Source organism: Microcebus murinus, chromosome X (assembly GCF_040939455.1).
Source record: "Microcebus murinus isolate Inina chromosome X, M.murinus_Inina_mat1.0, whole genome shotgun sequence".
In the NCBI taxonomy this organism is placed as follows: Eukaryota; Metazoa; Chordata; class Mammalia; order Primates; family Cheirogaleidae; genus Microcebus; species Microcebus murinus.
Window position 1 is genome coordinate 9,160,564 of NC_134136.1, and position 16,137 is coordinate 9,176,700.

The 16,137-nt window shown below is 35.1% G+C and overlaps 1 protein-coding gene across 2 annotated transcripts in view; it reads left to right on the forward strand.

The window, feature by feature from the left end:
- ATP7A (ATPase copper transporting alpha) overlaps positions 1-16,137 on the forward strand; it is a 138,574-nt gene that overhangs the window by 111,097 nt on the left and 11,340 nt on the right. For both annotated transcript variants that reach the window (XM_075999565.1, XM_012755345.3), the window contains 10 exons: positions 634-710; positions 914-1,139; positions 2,453-2,686; positions 3,866-3,957; positions 4,964-5,091; positions 6,174-6,328; positions 6,546-6,680; positions 8,543-8,737; positions 10,390-10,572; positions 12,266-12,482. In XM_075999565.1, coding sequence (XP_075855680.1) covers positions 634-710; positions 914-1,139; positions 2,453-2,686; positions 3,866-3,957; positions 4,964-5,091; positions 6,174-6,328; positions 6,546-6,680; positions 8,543-8,737; positions 10,390-10,572; positions 12,266-12,482 — 1,642 coding nt within the window. The remainder of the gene's footprint in view (positions 1-633; positions 711-913; positions 1,140-2,452; positions 2,687-3,865; positions 3,958-4,963; positions 5,092-6,173; positions 6,329-6,545; positions 6,681-8,542; positions 8,738-10,389; positions 10,573-12,265; positions 12,483-16,137) is intronic.

Sequence of the window (16,137 nt, forward strand, 5' to 3'; positions counted from 1 at the left end):
GGTTAAGAGAAGTTACGTTACTTGTCCATAGTCATATATAGCTAGTAACTTTTGTAATTGGGAGTTGAGCCTCATAACTCTGACTCCAAAGCTCATGCTTACTGTTTTTACTGTGCTACATTGCCAACAAATGTAAGATGGCAGCATTTTCCCTAGCATGTAAATATGTAAAATATGTTACTGTCTGTGCCCAGATGAATCTTAACTAGGTATAGTTTCCTTTTTATACTTTGTTTTATTGGGGGAAATGATTTTTGTTGATGTTCCTTTTCTGATAGAAGAAGAGTAAAGACTACATAACCAAGGTCTTGAATAATATATTTAGTATAGTATTAGTTTTTGTGGCCTATTAATGAGAACCTCTACTGAGGATAATTGCACTTTGGTTAACTTGGTTTGAGAACAATAGGATAGACATTAAGTAGAATGAAGGAAATATTAATTTATTTGATGAAAGATTAGAAACAAAGGTAATCAAGAGCCGGAAGCGTGTCTTCATCTTTGCATTCTCCAGAGTGACTTGCACTCAGTAATTGAACTGAGTTGTTTTTAATGATAATACCATGGCCTAGGATATCTCTACATAATATTTATATACTCAGTAAAATAATTTTTTCTCATGAATTTCCTTAGGGTCTAGGTTTTGAAGCTTCTTTGGTCAAGAAGGATCGGTCAGCAAGTCACCTAGACCATAAACGAGAAATAATTCAGTAAGTACTTTTGGAATGTTGGTACAAAACAGATTCTGACTCCTCATTACAGATTTAACATCCTTTTAGCATGTTAGTTTTTACAATATTGTCCTTCTACTGGGTGGAGTGGTCACAACTTGTATTTCTCTATAATACATGGAATCTTTAGCCATTAGCTACTTATAAAAATGAGTTTTCTTTTCTTATTTTTTCTATATAAGATGGAGACGGTCCTTTCTTGTAAGCCTGTTTTTCTGTATTCCTGTAATGGGGCTGATGATATATATGATGATTATGGACCACCACCTTGCAACTTTTCACCATAACCAGAACATGAGTGAAGAAGAAATGACCGACATTCATTCTTCTATGTTTCTGGAGCGGCAGATCTTGCCAGGATTGTCCATTATGAATTTCCTGTCCTTTTTATTGTGTTTACCTGTACAGGCAAGTGAAATGTTAGCAAGTATATTTGTTAATAATGCAAAACTACCAAAATGTGGCAGGCAAGGTTATTTTCTATTGCAAAACAGATATTAACCAGAAGTCCAATCATTTTATCGGGGATGCTTTACAAAAATAATCTTAAACTGAGTAGTTAAAGTAGATAATAGATTTCATTTAACCCCTAAGAATATTGTTTCACGACAAAGCAGAGAATCAATTCACTCTTTTGGATTTGTTATTCATATCTGGTACCGTATATGACTTTATATTTGTTTTTCTCCCTGGCACTTTACTTCATCACTTTCTATATGTTTTCAACTCTTCTTTTGAGATAAACTTTTTTTTTTTTAATTTTTTTTTCTTTTTAGGTAAAGTCACCACTGGAAAGAGATAAACTTTTTTTTTTTTTTTTTTTTTTTTTTTTTTTTTTGAGACAGAGTCTCACTTTGTTGCCCAGGCTAGAGTGAGTGCTGTGGCATCAACCTAGCTCACAGCAACCTCAAACTCCTGGGCTCAAGCAATCCTGCTGCCTCAGCCTCCCGAGTAGCTGGGACTACAGGCATGCGCCACCATGCCCGGCTGGTTTTTTCTATATATTTTTAGTTGGCCAATTAATTTATTTCTATTTATAATAGAGACAGGGTCTAGCTCTTGCTCAGGCTGGTTTTGAACTCCTGACCTTGAGCAATCCGCCCGCCTCGGCCTCCCAGAGTGCTAGGATTACAGGCGTGAGCCACCGCGCCTGGCCTGAGATAAACTTTTACTTTGGAATTAAACACTTCCATCAGATAGAGCTATTCCTTCATCTGATCCTTAAAAAAGGCAATAGTGATTTTAAAACATCTTAGTTTACTTCTGTATACTAATAAAATAAGCTTTCCTGTTATGTTTACTAACAAAAATAGCAAACAGATCTGATCGTTGTGATATACAACTTAGGTTGAGTTTTGGAAAGGGGAGTGAGTTTTATATAGAAAATTCTTGATAAAACAATGTAATTATTTTCCTAGTTCTTGTTTTTGCTAACCTGAAAAAGAAAAATCCAAGAACTGTCTGACTTTCTTTATATTATGGAATATCCATTGGATCATAGAGGATAGCCCCCAAGAGCTTTCACAGCAATTTGAATCATTCCGTCTGTACACACATCTGCTAAAATACAAACACTATTGTTTCAGCTTCAAATCTGCCCTTAGTGATTGTGGATTAGCTAAAAGCCAAAATAAGTGAATATTGATACTTTAAGTTATTGAGATATATATGTGAATGTCAGCATTTAAAAAAATTGAGTGATTATTGTTCCTGTGTTGCAGTTTTTTGGAGGCTGGTACTTCTACATTCAGGCTTACAAAGCACTGAAGCATAAAACAGCAAATATGGATGTACTGATTGTGCTGGCAACCACCATTGCATTTGCCTACTCCTTGGTTATTCTTCTGGTTGCAATGTATGAGAGAGCCAAAGTGAACCCTATTACTTTCTTTGATACACCTCCTATGCTATTTGTATTTATCGCACTAGGACGCTGGCTGGAACATATAGCAAAGGTAAAGTAAGAAAGGATGACATTTGTTAAAATGTTGGGTAGATAAATGATCATACTATTTTGTAGACCAATTGTTGGAAATATATATTGATTTATGTAGTTAACCACTTACTGAAAGAAGTATTTTTGTTTTAGCCATATTTTAAGTTAAATACCCATTTAGAAGATTTACCAAATTTATGGAATTAATACTGTAGGTAGTATAGTATATCCCTGTTTGTTTTAAGAGACATTTGAGAAGTATTTAATACTTATAATTTATTTATTTATATCACATTATTAATTGAAAAGTTGATGTGACCACACAGTTTAAAATAATGGTGGAAAAAATTAACCCATAGTCCCATGCTATAATGGAAATCATTTTCTAATCCTGTTCCATATGGTTTTATATTTAACAGAGTTGCAAACATACCAAACATACTTCTTTGTACCCCTAACACTATAAAGTTTTTTCCTTGTTTTTGCAGTCTAAATAATTACTTGATATTTATGAATAATAATAGTCAAATCAATATGCTCAGATTTACTAAACCATTCTGGTTTTGTTCTCAATTAGATCGTTTCCAATTTTTTATTTTAGATAATCCTGCATTGAATATGTTTATGTCTAATAGTCATTTCCATTGAACTAGTATCTTAGAAGACATTACAAAGGATGTGATCACTGGGTTAAAGGGCATAAATCTTTGTATGGCTCATGTTACAAGTTGTAACACTTTTTGCCAGCAAGGATATGTCTGTGAAGAAGTTTTACTTTAACTTCATCCTCATCGAATCTTATCTAAATTCTTGCTAAGTTAGTAGGCACTAAGTATTTATTACAGGGTTGCTTTAGTTTGCATTTCTTCCATTAATGGCAAGGATAAACATTTTTCCACATATCAGATTTTTATATTTCCTCTTAAATGACTTGCCTGTTCATATCCTTTGCCTGTGTATCTGTTGGGTTCCTGATGTTTTTCTTAATTAATTTACATTATTTCTTCATAAATTATACCTAATGTTTTTTATATTTTGTGTACTTCATATTTTTGAAGTGAAAGATTTTCTGTTTTGAATAAATTAATATTCCTAAAGCTATCTTTTGGATAAATGTTAAAAGATTATATCTTTATTTTAGTTAAGACCTGAACTTTTTTGTTCTTAGCATTGTCAATTTGTTTGTTTTAATTTATAGGGCAAAACATCAGAGGCTCTTGCAAAGCTAATTTCACTACAAGCTACAGAAGCAACAATTGTAAATCTTGACTCTGATAATATCCTCCTGAGGTATTTATCTTCACTCTTCCCCCTTCTCTTTTTTTAAACTTGTTATGAAAAATTTCAAATATACACAGAAATAGAAGAGTATCATGAACCCACATAATCTATCTTTCAGATTTAATAATTTTTTAAATGTTTTAATAAACATTTTGCCACACTTTACCTATCCATTTCTCTTTATTACTGTTGTTTCAATAGTATTTTAAACCAAATATCAGTCATATCATTTTACTACTAAATATTTCTGTAGTATCTCTTAAAAATGACATATTCTTATATAACTACAATACCATATTGTTCCTAAAAAATGAAAAATTATTCCTTAATGTCACCTAATACCCACCCAATCCATTAAGTCTCTTTGTTGAAATAGAATTCAAACAAGGTCTATGCATCACTGCATTTGACTATTATGTGTCTTAACATTTCTTCTAATCTAAAATAGCTCCTCCCTTCCTTCTTCTTTTTTTCCCATCTTCACTCCTCCCCCATCAATACAATTGACTTATTGAAGAAACATCTTCCTCCCCTGCAATACAATTGACTTGTTGAAGAAACATTCATCGGTTGTTTTGTAAAATATACCACAATCTGAATTTGTCTCTTTGCTTCCTTATGGTGTCATTTAACTCGTTCTATATCTTCTGTGTTACTTGTAAATTGGAAGTTAGAGCTAAAGATATGATTAGTTTCATTCTATTGTATTTCTCATTTTTATACTCATAGGCAAATTTACATAATAAATAAATTGTTTCGTTAAATGCAATTCATTACATTATTTTTTAGAGCTTTCAATTCTAATATTTAGAGTGCCTACTTTGTGCCAGGTACTGTGCTGTTCACCAACAGTGAGCAAAAACAGCATAGTAGTTCCTATCTTAAATGTTGGTTCTAATTTCCACTGGTAGTAATTATGGAGCCACAAGCTTGACATGAACTAAAAATCTTGCACAGGGGAGGTCAGGGTAAGAAACATATTATCATGATGCTTTTTATGTTAACTCATATCCAGTGAAGAACAAGTGGATGTGGAACTTGTACAACGTGGAGACGTCATTAAAGTTGTTCCAGGAGGCAAATTTCCAGTGGATGGTCGTGTTATTGAAGGACATTCTATGGTAGATGAGTCTCTCATCACAGGTACATTTTTTCAGGGGATCGTGACATGAAAGTGAAGTGAATCCAAAGTGTGTGTTAATGAAAAATAGGCATGAAAGGTGCAGATCTTTTTGTAGAAACTATGAGAAACTAATTAGAAATTATGAGCAAAGAATATGGATTCTTCTTAAGATTGTATTGAATCAATTTCCTCAGATTTATTTTGTGGTTTTAGTTATGCTATTGAAAGCTCTTTTCACTGAAGTAATTGTTAATTACTAGAATGCATAACCAAAGGAAATTGTCTCAGTTTCCTGTACAGCCTGATAGACTTTGGCAAATTTTCCTGAGCAAATACCTATTCTATCTTCTTGCCCTAAAGACTGGTCTAGTCTGAGCTAGGATAGGACTCCAGATTTTCCACATCAGGGTCTGCTCTAAGACAGTAGGCCTGGAGTAATTACAGAGATCTCAGGTAACTAAGGACAATCTGGAGCAGAACCCAAAATAACACCTTTCCTACCTCAACTCTCCAGATAGTCCCAGAAGCTCAGCTTATGGACCATATGGAAATATTTTACGACTCTATATTTCTCAGTAGGGGTGCCATTGCCACTTTGGATGGGACAATTCTTAGTTCTGGGAACTGTCTTACACACTGTAGTACAATTTAGTGTCCCTGACCCCGGCCCACTAAATTGTACTAGCAGTACCTCATGTACCCCGCCCACAGTCATTAATACAAATAAAAACTTCCTTCCACATTTCTATTTTTTTTTTTTTTCTTTCTTTTGGTTTTATCACCTGCTGACCTTCCACATTTCTAAATGCTTCTTGAGAACAGGTTGAGAACCAGTGATCTAGGACTAGGGTGAAGCTCCAAAAGTATCTGCTAACAAGAGCTAACCTAATAGGTTTTTCCAGTTTAAGGTATGTATCCCTAGGTTTGGCCTAGAACTGACATAAGGATAAAGGGAGGGCAACTTTCACCTAGGCATTTGTCCAGATTCTATTTTATGAAGTAAAAATCTCCTTTCTACATGTTTTTTTGACAGTTAACAAATAACATGTTTCAAGATAGTAATCTTTTATGCTCCCTATATCTATCTTTACTCTTCATACAGGGGAGGCAATGCCTGTAGCTAAGAAACCTGGCAGCACGGTGATTGCTGGTTCCATTAACCAGAATGGATCATTACTTATCCGCGCAACCCATGTTGGAGCAGACACAACCCTTTCTCAAATTGTCAAACTTGTGGAGGAGGCACAAACATCAAAGGTGACTTAACTCCCTAGGAGAAACAGAAAGTTTTTTCTTAAAAGCCTTCTCAGTATAAATCTTGATCTAGTTTTTACATATTCCATTGATACATTTTAGTTGCATTAATATAGAATTTATTAAATATTCCTGTTTGTGTTAACTACCAAATATACCCTATATTCAATATTAGAAAAGGAGACTCCAATATACTTATTGTTGTTATTTTTAATTCTAGGCTCCTATCCAACAGTTTGCAGACAAACTTAGTGGCTACTTTGTTCCTTTTATTGTTTTTGTTTCCATCGCTACCCTCTTGGTATGGATTATAATTGGATTTCTGAATTTTGAGATTGTGGAAACCTACTTTCCTGTAAGTGACTTGTGACCACACTTTACTACATGCAAAAAACAGTTTGTGAATCATTTGCCTAAATAATTAAGTGGAAATAACTTTAATAATGACCTGTATCTTTAAGGGGCTGGAGTGGGAGGATGATAAGAATAACATTTACATTACTATAAATATAAAAGATTTCCTTTTGAAAAAATTTTTTTGGTTATGACTTGTGATTTTCCAAAAGCAAGTACTAAACTTTTACATTTTATGTTTAGTCTCATTTCCAGCATGATTTTGCTTTCACAAAGGACTATAGATGTATTGAGGAAAACCTCAGGATCTCAGCTCTGCCATTTACCATCAGTGTGATCTTAGACCATTTAATTGCTCTCTGAGCTTCAGTTTCATTATCTATAAAGCAAGGTTTTAATAATACCCATTCTGTATAACTTGCGGTTGTTGTGAAGGTCCAATAAGATAATATATTAGAAAGACTTTGTAATTGATTAAATGCTTTTCAAACATAAGATGATATTAGTGCCTACTCACCTTGTTCTCTGATGGTCTCTATGTTGTCAGAAAGTGGCAAAGTAGGCCTGGATTGTGCCTGAAATTAGATGTATAACTTTTAAGTCACTTAAATTCTCTTACTGTCAGCTTTCTCATCTGCAAAATAGGGATAATAATACCTACGTTACAGGACTGGATTTAGTGTAGGTGAACTCATATAATAAACATGAAAATATACATAAATGCTATATATGAAAGCATAAACCTAGGTATCTATAAGCCTAGGTATCTATGAGAGTCCCTTCCAACTCTGTTTCTATATAGATCTATAACTCTTAGATGAACATTTAAGTATTTCAAAACTTAGTAAGAACCTAGCATTGTAAAACCATTACTACTAAGAAAGTCTTACTTTGATGTGTTTCTTTATTTCAAAAAAAATGCCATGCTATATACTGTTTCATGCTGTTTTTTTCTTTCAGTTAAAGAACAAAGCAGAATCATAACAACTATATATCTATTCATGTTATGGTCATTAATATAATATAAAAAAGTTTCTTTAAGCAATTCATGTCTGTTAAGTACACATTGAACAAGAGGATTATTGGGAAGTATTTTGGAATACATATTCTTAAGGACTTTTTCTCATGAGATCAAGCAGTCTTAGGAGATTTCCCCTAAAGCTACCAATCATATTTTCCCACATGAGCAAACACTCAGTGTCACTAAGAGCTTAACTAGCAGATATACTTGGTTCACATTATTATGTCTGAAAGGATTTTGTTGAAATATGATTAAGCTCCCTTTGCCTGCCAGGTGATTTTTTTCATTGCCTTTAAAGAATAGTGTGAAAAGTAGATTTATTATCTTAGTATACAGAGATTCAGAATTCTATTTGTTCAGGATTAAATTTGTCGAAAATTATGTTGCACATTTACAGTTATTCCCGAGAGTCCCTAATAAAAACATTTATTCTCAATATGGAACAAAAAAAAGAGAAAAAGTAAAATTTTATGTTTCTTTTTTTAAATTTTTTTTTATTTCAACATACAAGTGTGTCCATCCCCCAGACAGTGCACACCGCACCCATTATGTGTGTATATACCCATCCCCTCCTGTATGTTTCTGTCTTCATAGTTGGTAACTCTGGAATCATCAAAAATGAAATCTTGATTTTAGGGCTATCACTTGTTTACCAGTTATGTCACAATTTCTCATATTCATAAAAGAAAAAAAGTGTTTCCTTGTAACTAAAAAATGTATGTTGGTAGCTAGGTAGGATATGTGACTTTAAAATTGTGGTTTTATTTAAATAGGTTGAAGATTTGTTCTTTTTTTTGTACGGCTCTAAATCAATAACCACAATTTATGCCTTTCTTCTAAAGGGCTACAACAGAAGTATCTCCCGAACAGAAACGATAATACGCTTTGCTTTCCAAGCCTCTATCACAGTTCTGTGTATTGCATGTCCCTGTTCACTGGGCCTGGCCACTCCAACTGCTGTGATGGTGGGTACAGGAGTAGGTGCTCAAAATGGCATACTAATCAAAGGTGGAGAGCCATTGGAGATGGCTCATAAGGTAAGACGATCCCCAGAACTAAGAATTGTCCCATCCAAACTGGCAATAGCACCCCTATTGAGAAACACATAGTTCTAAATTATTTCCACATGGTCCATAAGCAGAGCTGCTCCTGGAACTATCTGGAGAGTTAAGGTAGGAAAGGTATTATTTTGGTTCTGCTCCAGATTGGCCTTAGTTACCTAAGATCTTCAAAATTACTCCAGGCCTACTCTCCTGGAGTCCTATCCTAGCTCAGACTAGATCAGTCATTAGGCAGGAAGACAGAATAGCTATTTGGCCAGGAAAATTTGCCAATCAAGCAGGCTTCTAACTTATTTGTGTTCTTCAATGGGAGCTAGCGCCTGCAATTACAGTGCAGTTTCTTTGCCTTTGCTGCCACCAGTTGACAGTTTGCAGCTATGACTTCAGAAATATAATCCTATCTCTGATTTCTCTCATATTAGGATTTTCGTAATAATCTCAATTAAGACTACTTGACTTAGATTAAAACCATGTACCTACTAGTATGTTCTTATTATGAGGATATAAACTATATACAGAGGATATAAACTGTATACAGATGAATGTAATAAATAGAACATAGCTTAGAACAAATCTGGAACCTTCATATAGCCAGTGAATACAGGCAAGTTATAGTAATTTTTAATTTTGATATAATTTCTAACTTAAAGAAAAGTTGTAAGACTAGTAGAAAGAATTCTTTTTTTAATTTTACTTTTTATTATAAAATTTTTTTTCACTTTCTTTTAATTTCATTCTTTTAATTTTTGCAGCAATAGATAACTGGAAGAGTGAAAGAATTCTTATGTACTCTTTACTGGAGCTGGTGAGCTCCTTTCCTAAGAATAAGGACATTTTCTTGTGTAACCATAGTACAATTATCAGAACCAAGAAATTAATATTGATATAATACTGTTATAATATAATATCTAATCTACAGTCCATGTTCCAGTTTTCTCAGTTGTCTCAATAATGTCCTTTGTAGCTAGTTTTCTCTTGTCCAGAACCATACTTTGTATTTAGTTGTCATTTCTCTTTCATCTTGGTTCCTTGGGCTATTAATTTTCAAGGTTCTATTTCTTTTTTTCTATCTGGGCTGAGTTTCCCACATTGGTTCTCTGAGCTGTCTCTTCTCAGCCCAAACTTTTAACCTAGACCCAATAAAGTCAAAGCAACCTAGCAGGTCTTATCTGATGCTCATTTCAATTTACTCACTTACCTTTTCTCTTATAATCATCTGCCTACTGCCCAGATTTCCCCAGGGGACCTATAATTCATTAGTATAGAAAGCCTTTCTGTTTTCCCTGGAGGCACTAGAGGCATCTCTTAATTATCCATTAACAGTCAACCTTTGACGATTAGCTTTAGTTGTTTAACATATAGTCACAGTCATTTCCTATGATTAATCAGTTGAACATTTGCAGGGGATGGCTATTAGGTATAACTAAGAGTATTTATTTCTTCTCTTATCCTCCCTTCCTTTTGTTCTCTCAAAGATTGTCAGTTTGTAAAGACAAATTAAGTCACAGTTCAATTTATTAAGAAGCAAAATAGTAATTTTTCAAAGTAAACCTTTTTCTCATTTCTGGAAAAGTGATGTTAAAGATTATCAAGTTATATAGGTGTATTGTATTTTCATTTTCTTATAGGTAAAGGTAGTGGTATTTGATAAGACTGGAACCATTACTCATGGAACCCCAGTAGTGAATCAAGTAAAGATTCTAGTGGAAAGTAACAGAATATCACGCAATAAGATGCTGGCCATTGTGGGAACTGCTGAAAGTAACAGTGAACACCCTCTAGGAGCAGCTGTAACCAAATACTGCAAACAGGTACAAGTTTCCCCCTTGTTTATTAATGTAGTCATCTCCTGTGGGAATTACTCAAGTCAAAACCAGATTGGCGTTTGACTGTGATTTACATGTATAGTTGATACGAGGTGAAAGAGCCTTGTATTTTCTCATTTAATTTTATGTTTTAGTTTCTTTGCACAGACAAGTAAAAAGATGAAGACAGAATTTAATTATAATCTTACCATGCAGATAACTCCTTTTGACATAAAAATTAAAATAAAAGTAATACATATTTATGGTAGGAAAATTCACATAGTTCAGAGAATTACATAATGAAAATTGAAAACCTCATTCCTTGCCCAGTTCCATAATTCCAGTCTCCAAAGTTTAACAACTATTAACCTGTTAGCAGTCCTTTTTTAATGACTTTTATTGAGATATAATTCATATACTATAAAATTCACCCTTTTCAAGTATACAATTCAATAATTTTTAGTATGTTCACAAACGTGTGCATTTGTTAACCATTTTAATACATATACCAACATATATGTTTTTATCATTTTTTTAAAACTTTACATAGAAAGGTCATACAGTGATCAATCTTTGTTACCTTGCTTGTTTATTTTGTTAAATGAATTTTCCATAACAGGAAATACAGATCAGCCTCACTGTTTTTAATGGCTATATTATATTCTGCAGTGTGATTGTTTTTTGGCTCTTACAATATAAAACTGAAAAGAGATAGCTTTTGCAAGTCTATCCCTACATTAAATACCTATTAATCCAATTGCTAGAATGAAAAGATGCTTGCAGTTAAATTTTTATGAATACTACTAATACCCATATGAGAGTTTATACCAGTTAAACCTGCACCAAAACTTATAAGTGCCCATTTCCCCACATTCTTACCCAACACTTTATTTTTTCCAATTTATTAAGTGAAAAATATTTGCTTGTTGATAGTTTGCTTTGCATTTCCTTAATTATAAATAAGGTTGAACATCTTTTTTGGATATTTATTGGCCATTTTAATTTCTTTTTCTCTAACCTGTCTGCTTGTGTCCATTGCCTATTTTTCCATAAGGTTGTTTGTCTTTTTCTCATTGATTGTATAAGTTCTTTATGAATTATCTTATATGAATTTTATACTTAAAATGTGGCAGTGTCTACCATTGATGTTGCCATTTCTTTATTTGTTCTTTCCCTTTTACCTATTAACTATTAATGACCTGATTTCTTTACACCCAAACCAAACAACAGAGAGGATGAAGTTATAAAGAGCCAAGAAACAATAATGGCCCTCAGAATTCTTTTGCTTCCTAAGGACACAGAATCAGGCTAGAGAACACTCTGGTAACTAAAGGCCCTATTCTTTGTACCCTTTGCCCTGTACTGAATAGAAAACCTGACCTGACTATAGAATTAAAAATTTAATTTGTAATTCTCTACTGGAAAGGGCAGAGAATATTGATAAACCTTCCATGTTTTCTGTAAATTTTGGAGAGCAGGATTAAAACAAAAAATTCTGAGGCTCTCCTGTGACTTTGATTTTTATACTCAATGCTCTGTTCCTTTGTCCTTATCAAAATCCACTGTCAAGTAGGCAATGATAAGTGACAGTTTTATTTTAAACATTTAGAATTAACCAGGAGTAATCTTTGATCTTAGTAATGGATGACCTTGGGTTATCAGAACAGCAGAGGAAATCCTTCTGTTTCTATTCTATTAGGAGCTGGACACTGAAACCTTGGGTACCTGCATAGATTTCCAGGTTGTGCCAGGCTGTGGTATTAGCTGTAAAGTCACCAATATTGAAGGCTTGCTACATAAGAATAACTGGAAGATAGAGGAAAATAATATTAAAAATGCATCCCTGCTTCAAATAGATGCGAGTAATGAACAGTCATCAACTCCGTCTTCCATGAATATTGATGCCCAGATCTCAAGTAAGCTAATTTTCTTTGTAGTACCAATTATGTGAAAGTTATGAACAGCTAACTAACTTTATAACCCAGAACTGTTATGTAAGAAACAAAAATTGACGGCCAGGTGCAGTGGCTCACACCTGTAATCCTAGCACTCTGGGAGGCCGAGGCGCTAAAGGTCAGGAATTCGAAACCAGCCTGCGCAAGAGCGAGACCCCGTTTCTACTAAAAAAATAGAAAAACATTAATTCGCCAACTAAAAATATATAGAAAAAATTGGCCTGGCATGGTGGCACATTCCTATAGTCCCAGCTACTTGGGGAGGCTGAGGCAGGAGGATCACTTGAGCCCAGGAGTTTGAAGTTGCTGTGACCAAGGCTGATGCCATGGCACTGTAGCCCGGGCAACAAAGTGAGACTCTGTCTCAAAAAAAAAAAAAAAATTGACATCATGATTTCATTGCCTCAAATCAACCTTACTATATGCCTTCTGATCACTTCACTCAAGTTACTCTAGAACATTTTCCAGCTGTGCTCATTGACACCACCATAGGGTGAGGAGGGGTAGCCTTAGTTGATCTTCCACGATCCTTCTTTTATTTCTCACTATAATTGCTCAAAACCTTTTATACCCTTCATAAGATCCTGTAATCCTCCCCCTTGTCCCCTATGCAAAGTACCTTGCTTATTTTTCATATAGAAAATTATGTCTCTCAGGCATGTGTTCTTTCAGTTGTTTGCCCAGAATTATTCCTTTTTCAGAAGAGGCATCCCTCATCTTGCCTAATGAATCCTTTCATCTTTGTTCTAGATCCCACCTTCTCTTGATTCCTCAGGGACCTCTCTCTCTCTCTGTTAGTTTCCCTTGCTTCTTTATTTTTCCATCTCTTTGTAGTAGCTTCTTCTCCTAAATATAGAAACATTTCTTCCATCAAAATCATTATATGTACACCTCAGTTTTGTCCTTTCCCATCTATATTTTCATCTAGATTTTGTCTTTTCCTATTGAGATTCTTTATTTTCCTTTATATCCAAGCTTCTAGAAAGGATATTATAGGCTTGTTGAATTCACTTATTGCACTACCATGCCTCAGTTCATTGCAGTCTGGCTTCTGCCCCATCCATACCGCGGAAACTATTCTTTCTAGGTCCACTGATGACTGGGGACCTCAGTGCCTTTTCCCACAGTCACTTTTCAGTCCTCATCCTGTATGACCTCACTAAGGCATTTGACAATGTTGACCATTTCTTCCTTCCTAAAACTCTTTCCTTCCTTGATTCCATGACCCTGCTTTCTCTAGATTCTCCAGTCCCCTCCCTGGTGGCTGTTCCTTCTAATTCTCCTTTGATCCTCTTTTCTCCTGCTCTCAAATGTTAGATGTACTCAGGGTTTTGTTCTTTGTCTTTTTCTCATTTTACATACTCCCTCTGTAAAATCTCATTCATGCTCATCACTTATTCTACCACCTGTAGGCTTCCACTACCACTCTAAAATCTCTCTCTCTCTAGCCAAGGCCTGTTTCCTGGGCTGCGTGTTGATCTATCCATCTGCCCCCAAAAACCTACCGAAGCGTTTCAGCACCTTCACACCCATTTTTGCCTGAGTAATTTTGCTAACATGTAAATCTGATCATATCACTTTCTGACCAATACCTTTTATTACAGTGGTTTATAACCTATTTGTGAATTGCAGACCTTTGGAGGAATGTGATGAGAGCTATGGACTCACCTCTCAGAAAATTTTTGTTTCAAGAGGTTCACATATATCCTGACGCTTATTCATGGGTCTCTGCTAAGGATTCTGGCTTTAATGGTTCTCTTTCTCTTGTGGCACAAAGTCCAATCTCTCTGGACTTTGGATAAATCCAGTCTCTCTGGACTTTGTTCAAGATCTGTTCCTTATAATATGTTTCCTGCCTCTCTGTATCACCCATCTTGTCTCTTTCCACTGGCCCACATGTGCTGTATGTTCTACCATATCTAACTACTTACAATTCCTCCTTGCAGTGTGTCATTTCCTGCTTATTAGATCATTTCATTTACTATTTTCTCTGTGTAATGTCCTTGTCCACACATGGCATCTACCTCATGAACTTATGCTTATGTTTCGAGACCCAGCTCATACCTCTCTTCAGTGATGCCTTCACTGACTGACATACATTGGCAGAGATATTTGCTCTTCTTGAATCATAACTGTACTTAGTCTCTGTTCCTGTACTAGGTACAATGCATGATAATTACTTATTTACCTGCCTGTTTCTACTAGTCTGTGACTTCTTTATTATTTTTCTATGAACTTCTAGTATCAAGCACACTGACACATAGGAATTCTTTCGACAGCTTTTACTGACCACCTTCTGTGTGTCATGCACTGTTCAAAGCATTAAATTTTCAGCAGTGAACAAGATAAACAAAGTTCCTGTATCACGGAGCTTACATTCTTGGTGGGCGAACACAAGACAGTGAGCAAATAAATAAGAAAATATAGTATGTCCAATGGAGATAGTGCTATGGAGGAAAATGAAGTGGGGTCAGGGGTGTAGGGAGTGCTGGGAATAGTGGGTCCGATTTCGTATAGGGTGATCAGGATAGGTTTCGCTGAGAAGGTGGTGTTTGAGCAAAGACCTGAGGGAATGAGGGAGAAAGCTATGTGAATATCCATGACAAGAACATTCCAGGCAGCAGTAGTAGTAAGTGCAAAAGTCTTGAATCAGGTATGTGCTTGACTTCTTTGAGGGACAGCAAGCAGAACAGTGTGGCAAGAACAGAGTAAATGAGTGGGCCAGGGGTGAAAGACAAGGTAGAGAGGTAGTATAGGACTAGATAATGTAAGGACATTAAAAGAACATTGGTTTTTACCTTGAGATGGGAAGCTATTTGAGGGTTTTGAGTACAGGAGGGACAAAATTTGACTTGACATTTTGAAAGTATTACTCTGGATGTTTTGGTAAAAGTACACTGTCGGGGTAGGGCTGGGGCAAGTGCAGAAGCAAGGAGATGAGTTGATGGGCTGTTGCCATAATCCAGGTGAAAGATAATGGTAGCTTGGACCACTGTAGTAGAGGTAGTAAGAAATGGTCAAATTCTGGATGCGTCTAGAAGGGAGAGCTGACAGATTTTCTCATGGATTGGATATGGGGGTATGAGAGAAACAGGAGTCAAGAATCATGCCAAGGTTTGTGGCCTAAGCAGTTAGAAGGATGGAGTTACCATTTGAATAAGATGAGAAAGACCACATGAAGGACAGTATTGGGGAAAAGATCAGGAGTTCAGCTTTATACATATTAAGTTTGAGTACTTATTAGATAAGTGAAATGGAGATGTCATAAAAATGGAAACATCAAGTAAGCAGTTGGCTACATGAGTCTGAAGTTTCAGGCAACAGACCAGGTCAGAGATATAGATTTGGTAATCATCTCCTTATAGATCTGTGGTGTCTAGTACCGTAGCCACTAGTTACATGCAACGATGCAAATAGAAAATAATTGATTAAATTAAATTTCAAATCCAGCTCTTCAATCATACTAGCCCCATTTCAGTGCTTAATAGCCACATGTGTGTGATAGCGGCTGTCATATTATACAGAGCAGATATAGAACATTTCCATTATCACAGAAAGTTCTGTTGGGCAGTGGTGATATATATGGTATTTAAAGCCATGAGACTGGATAAGATCA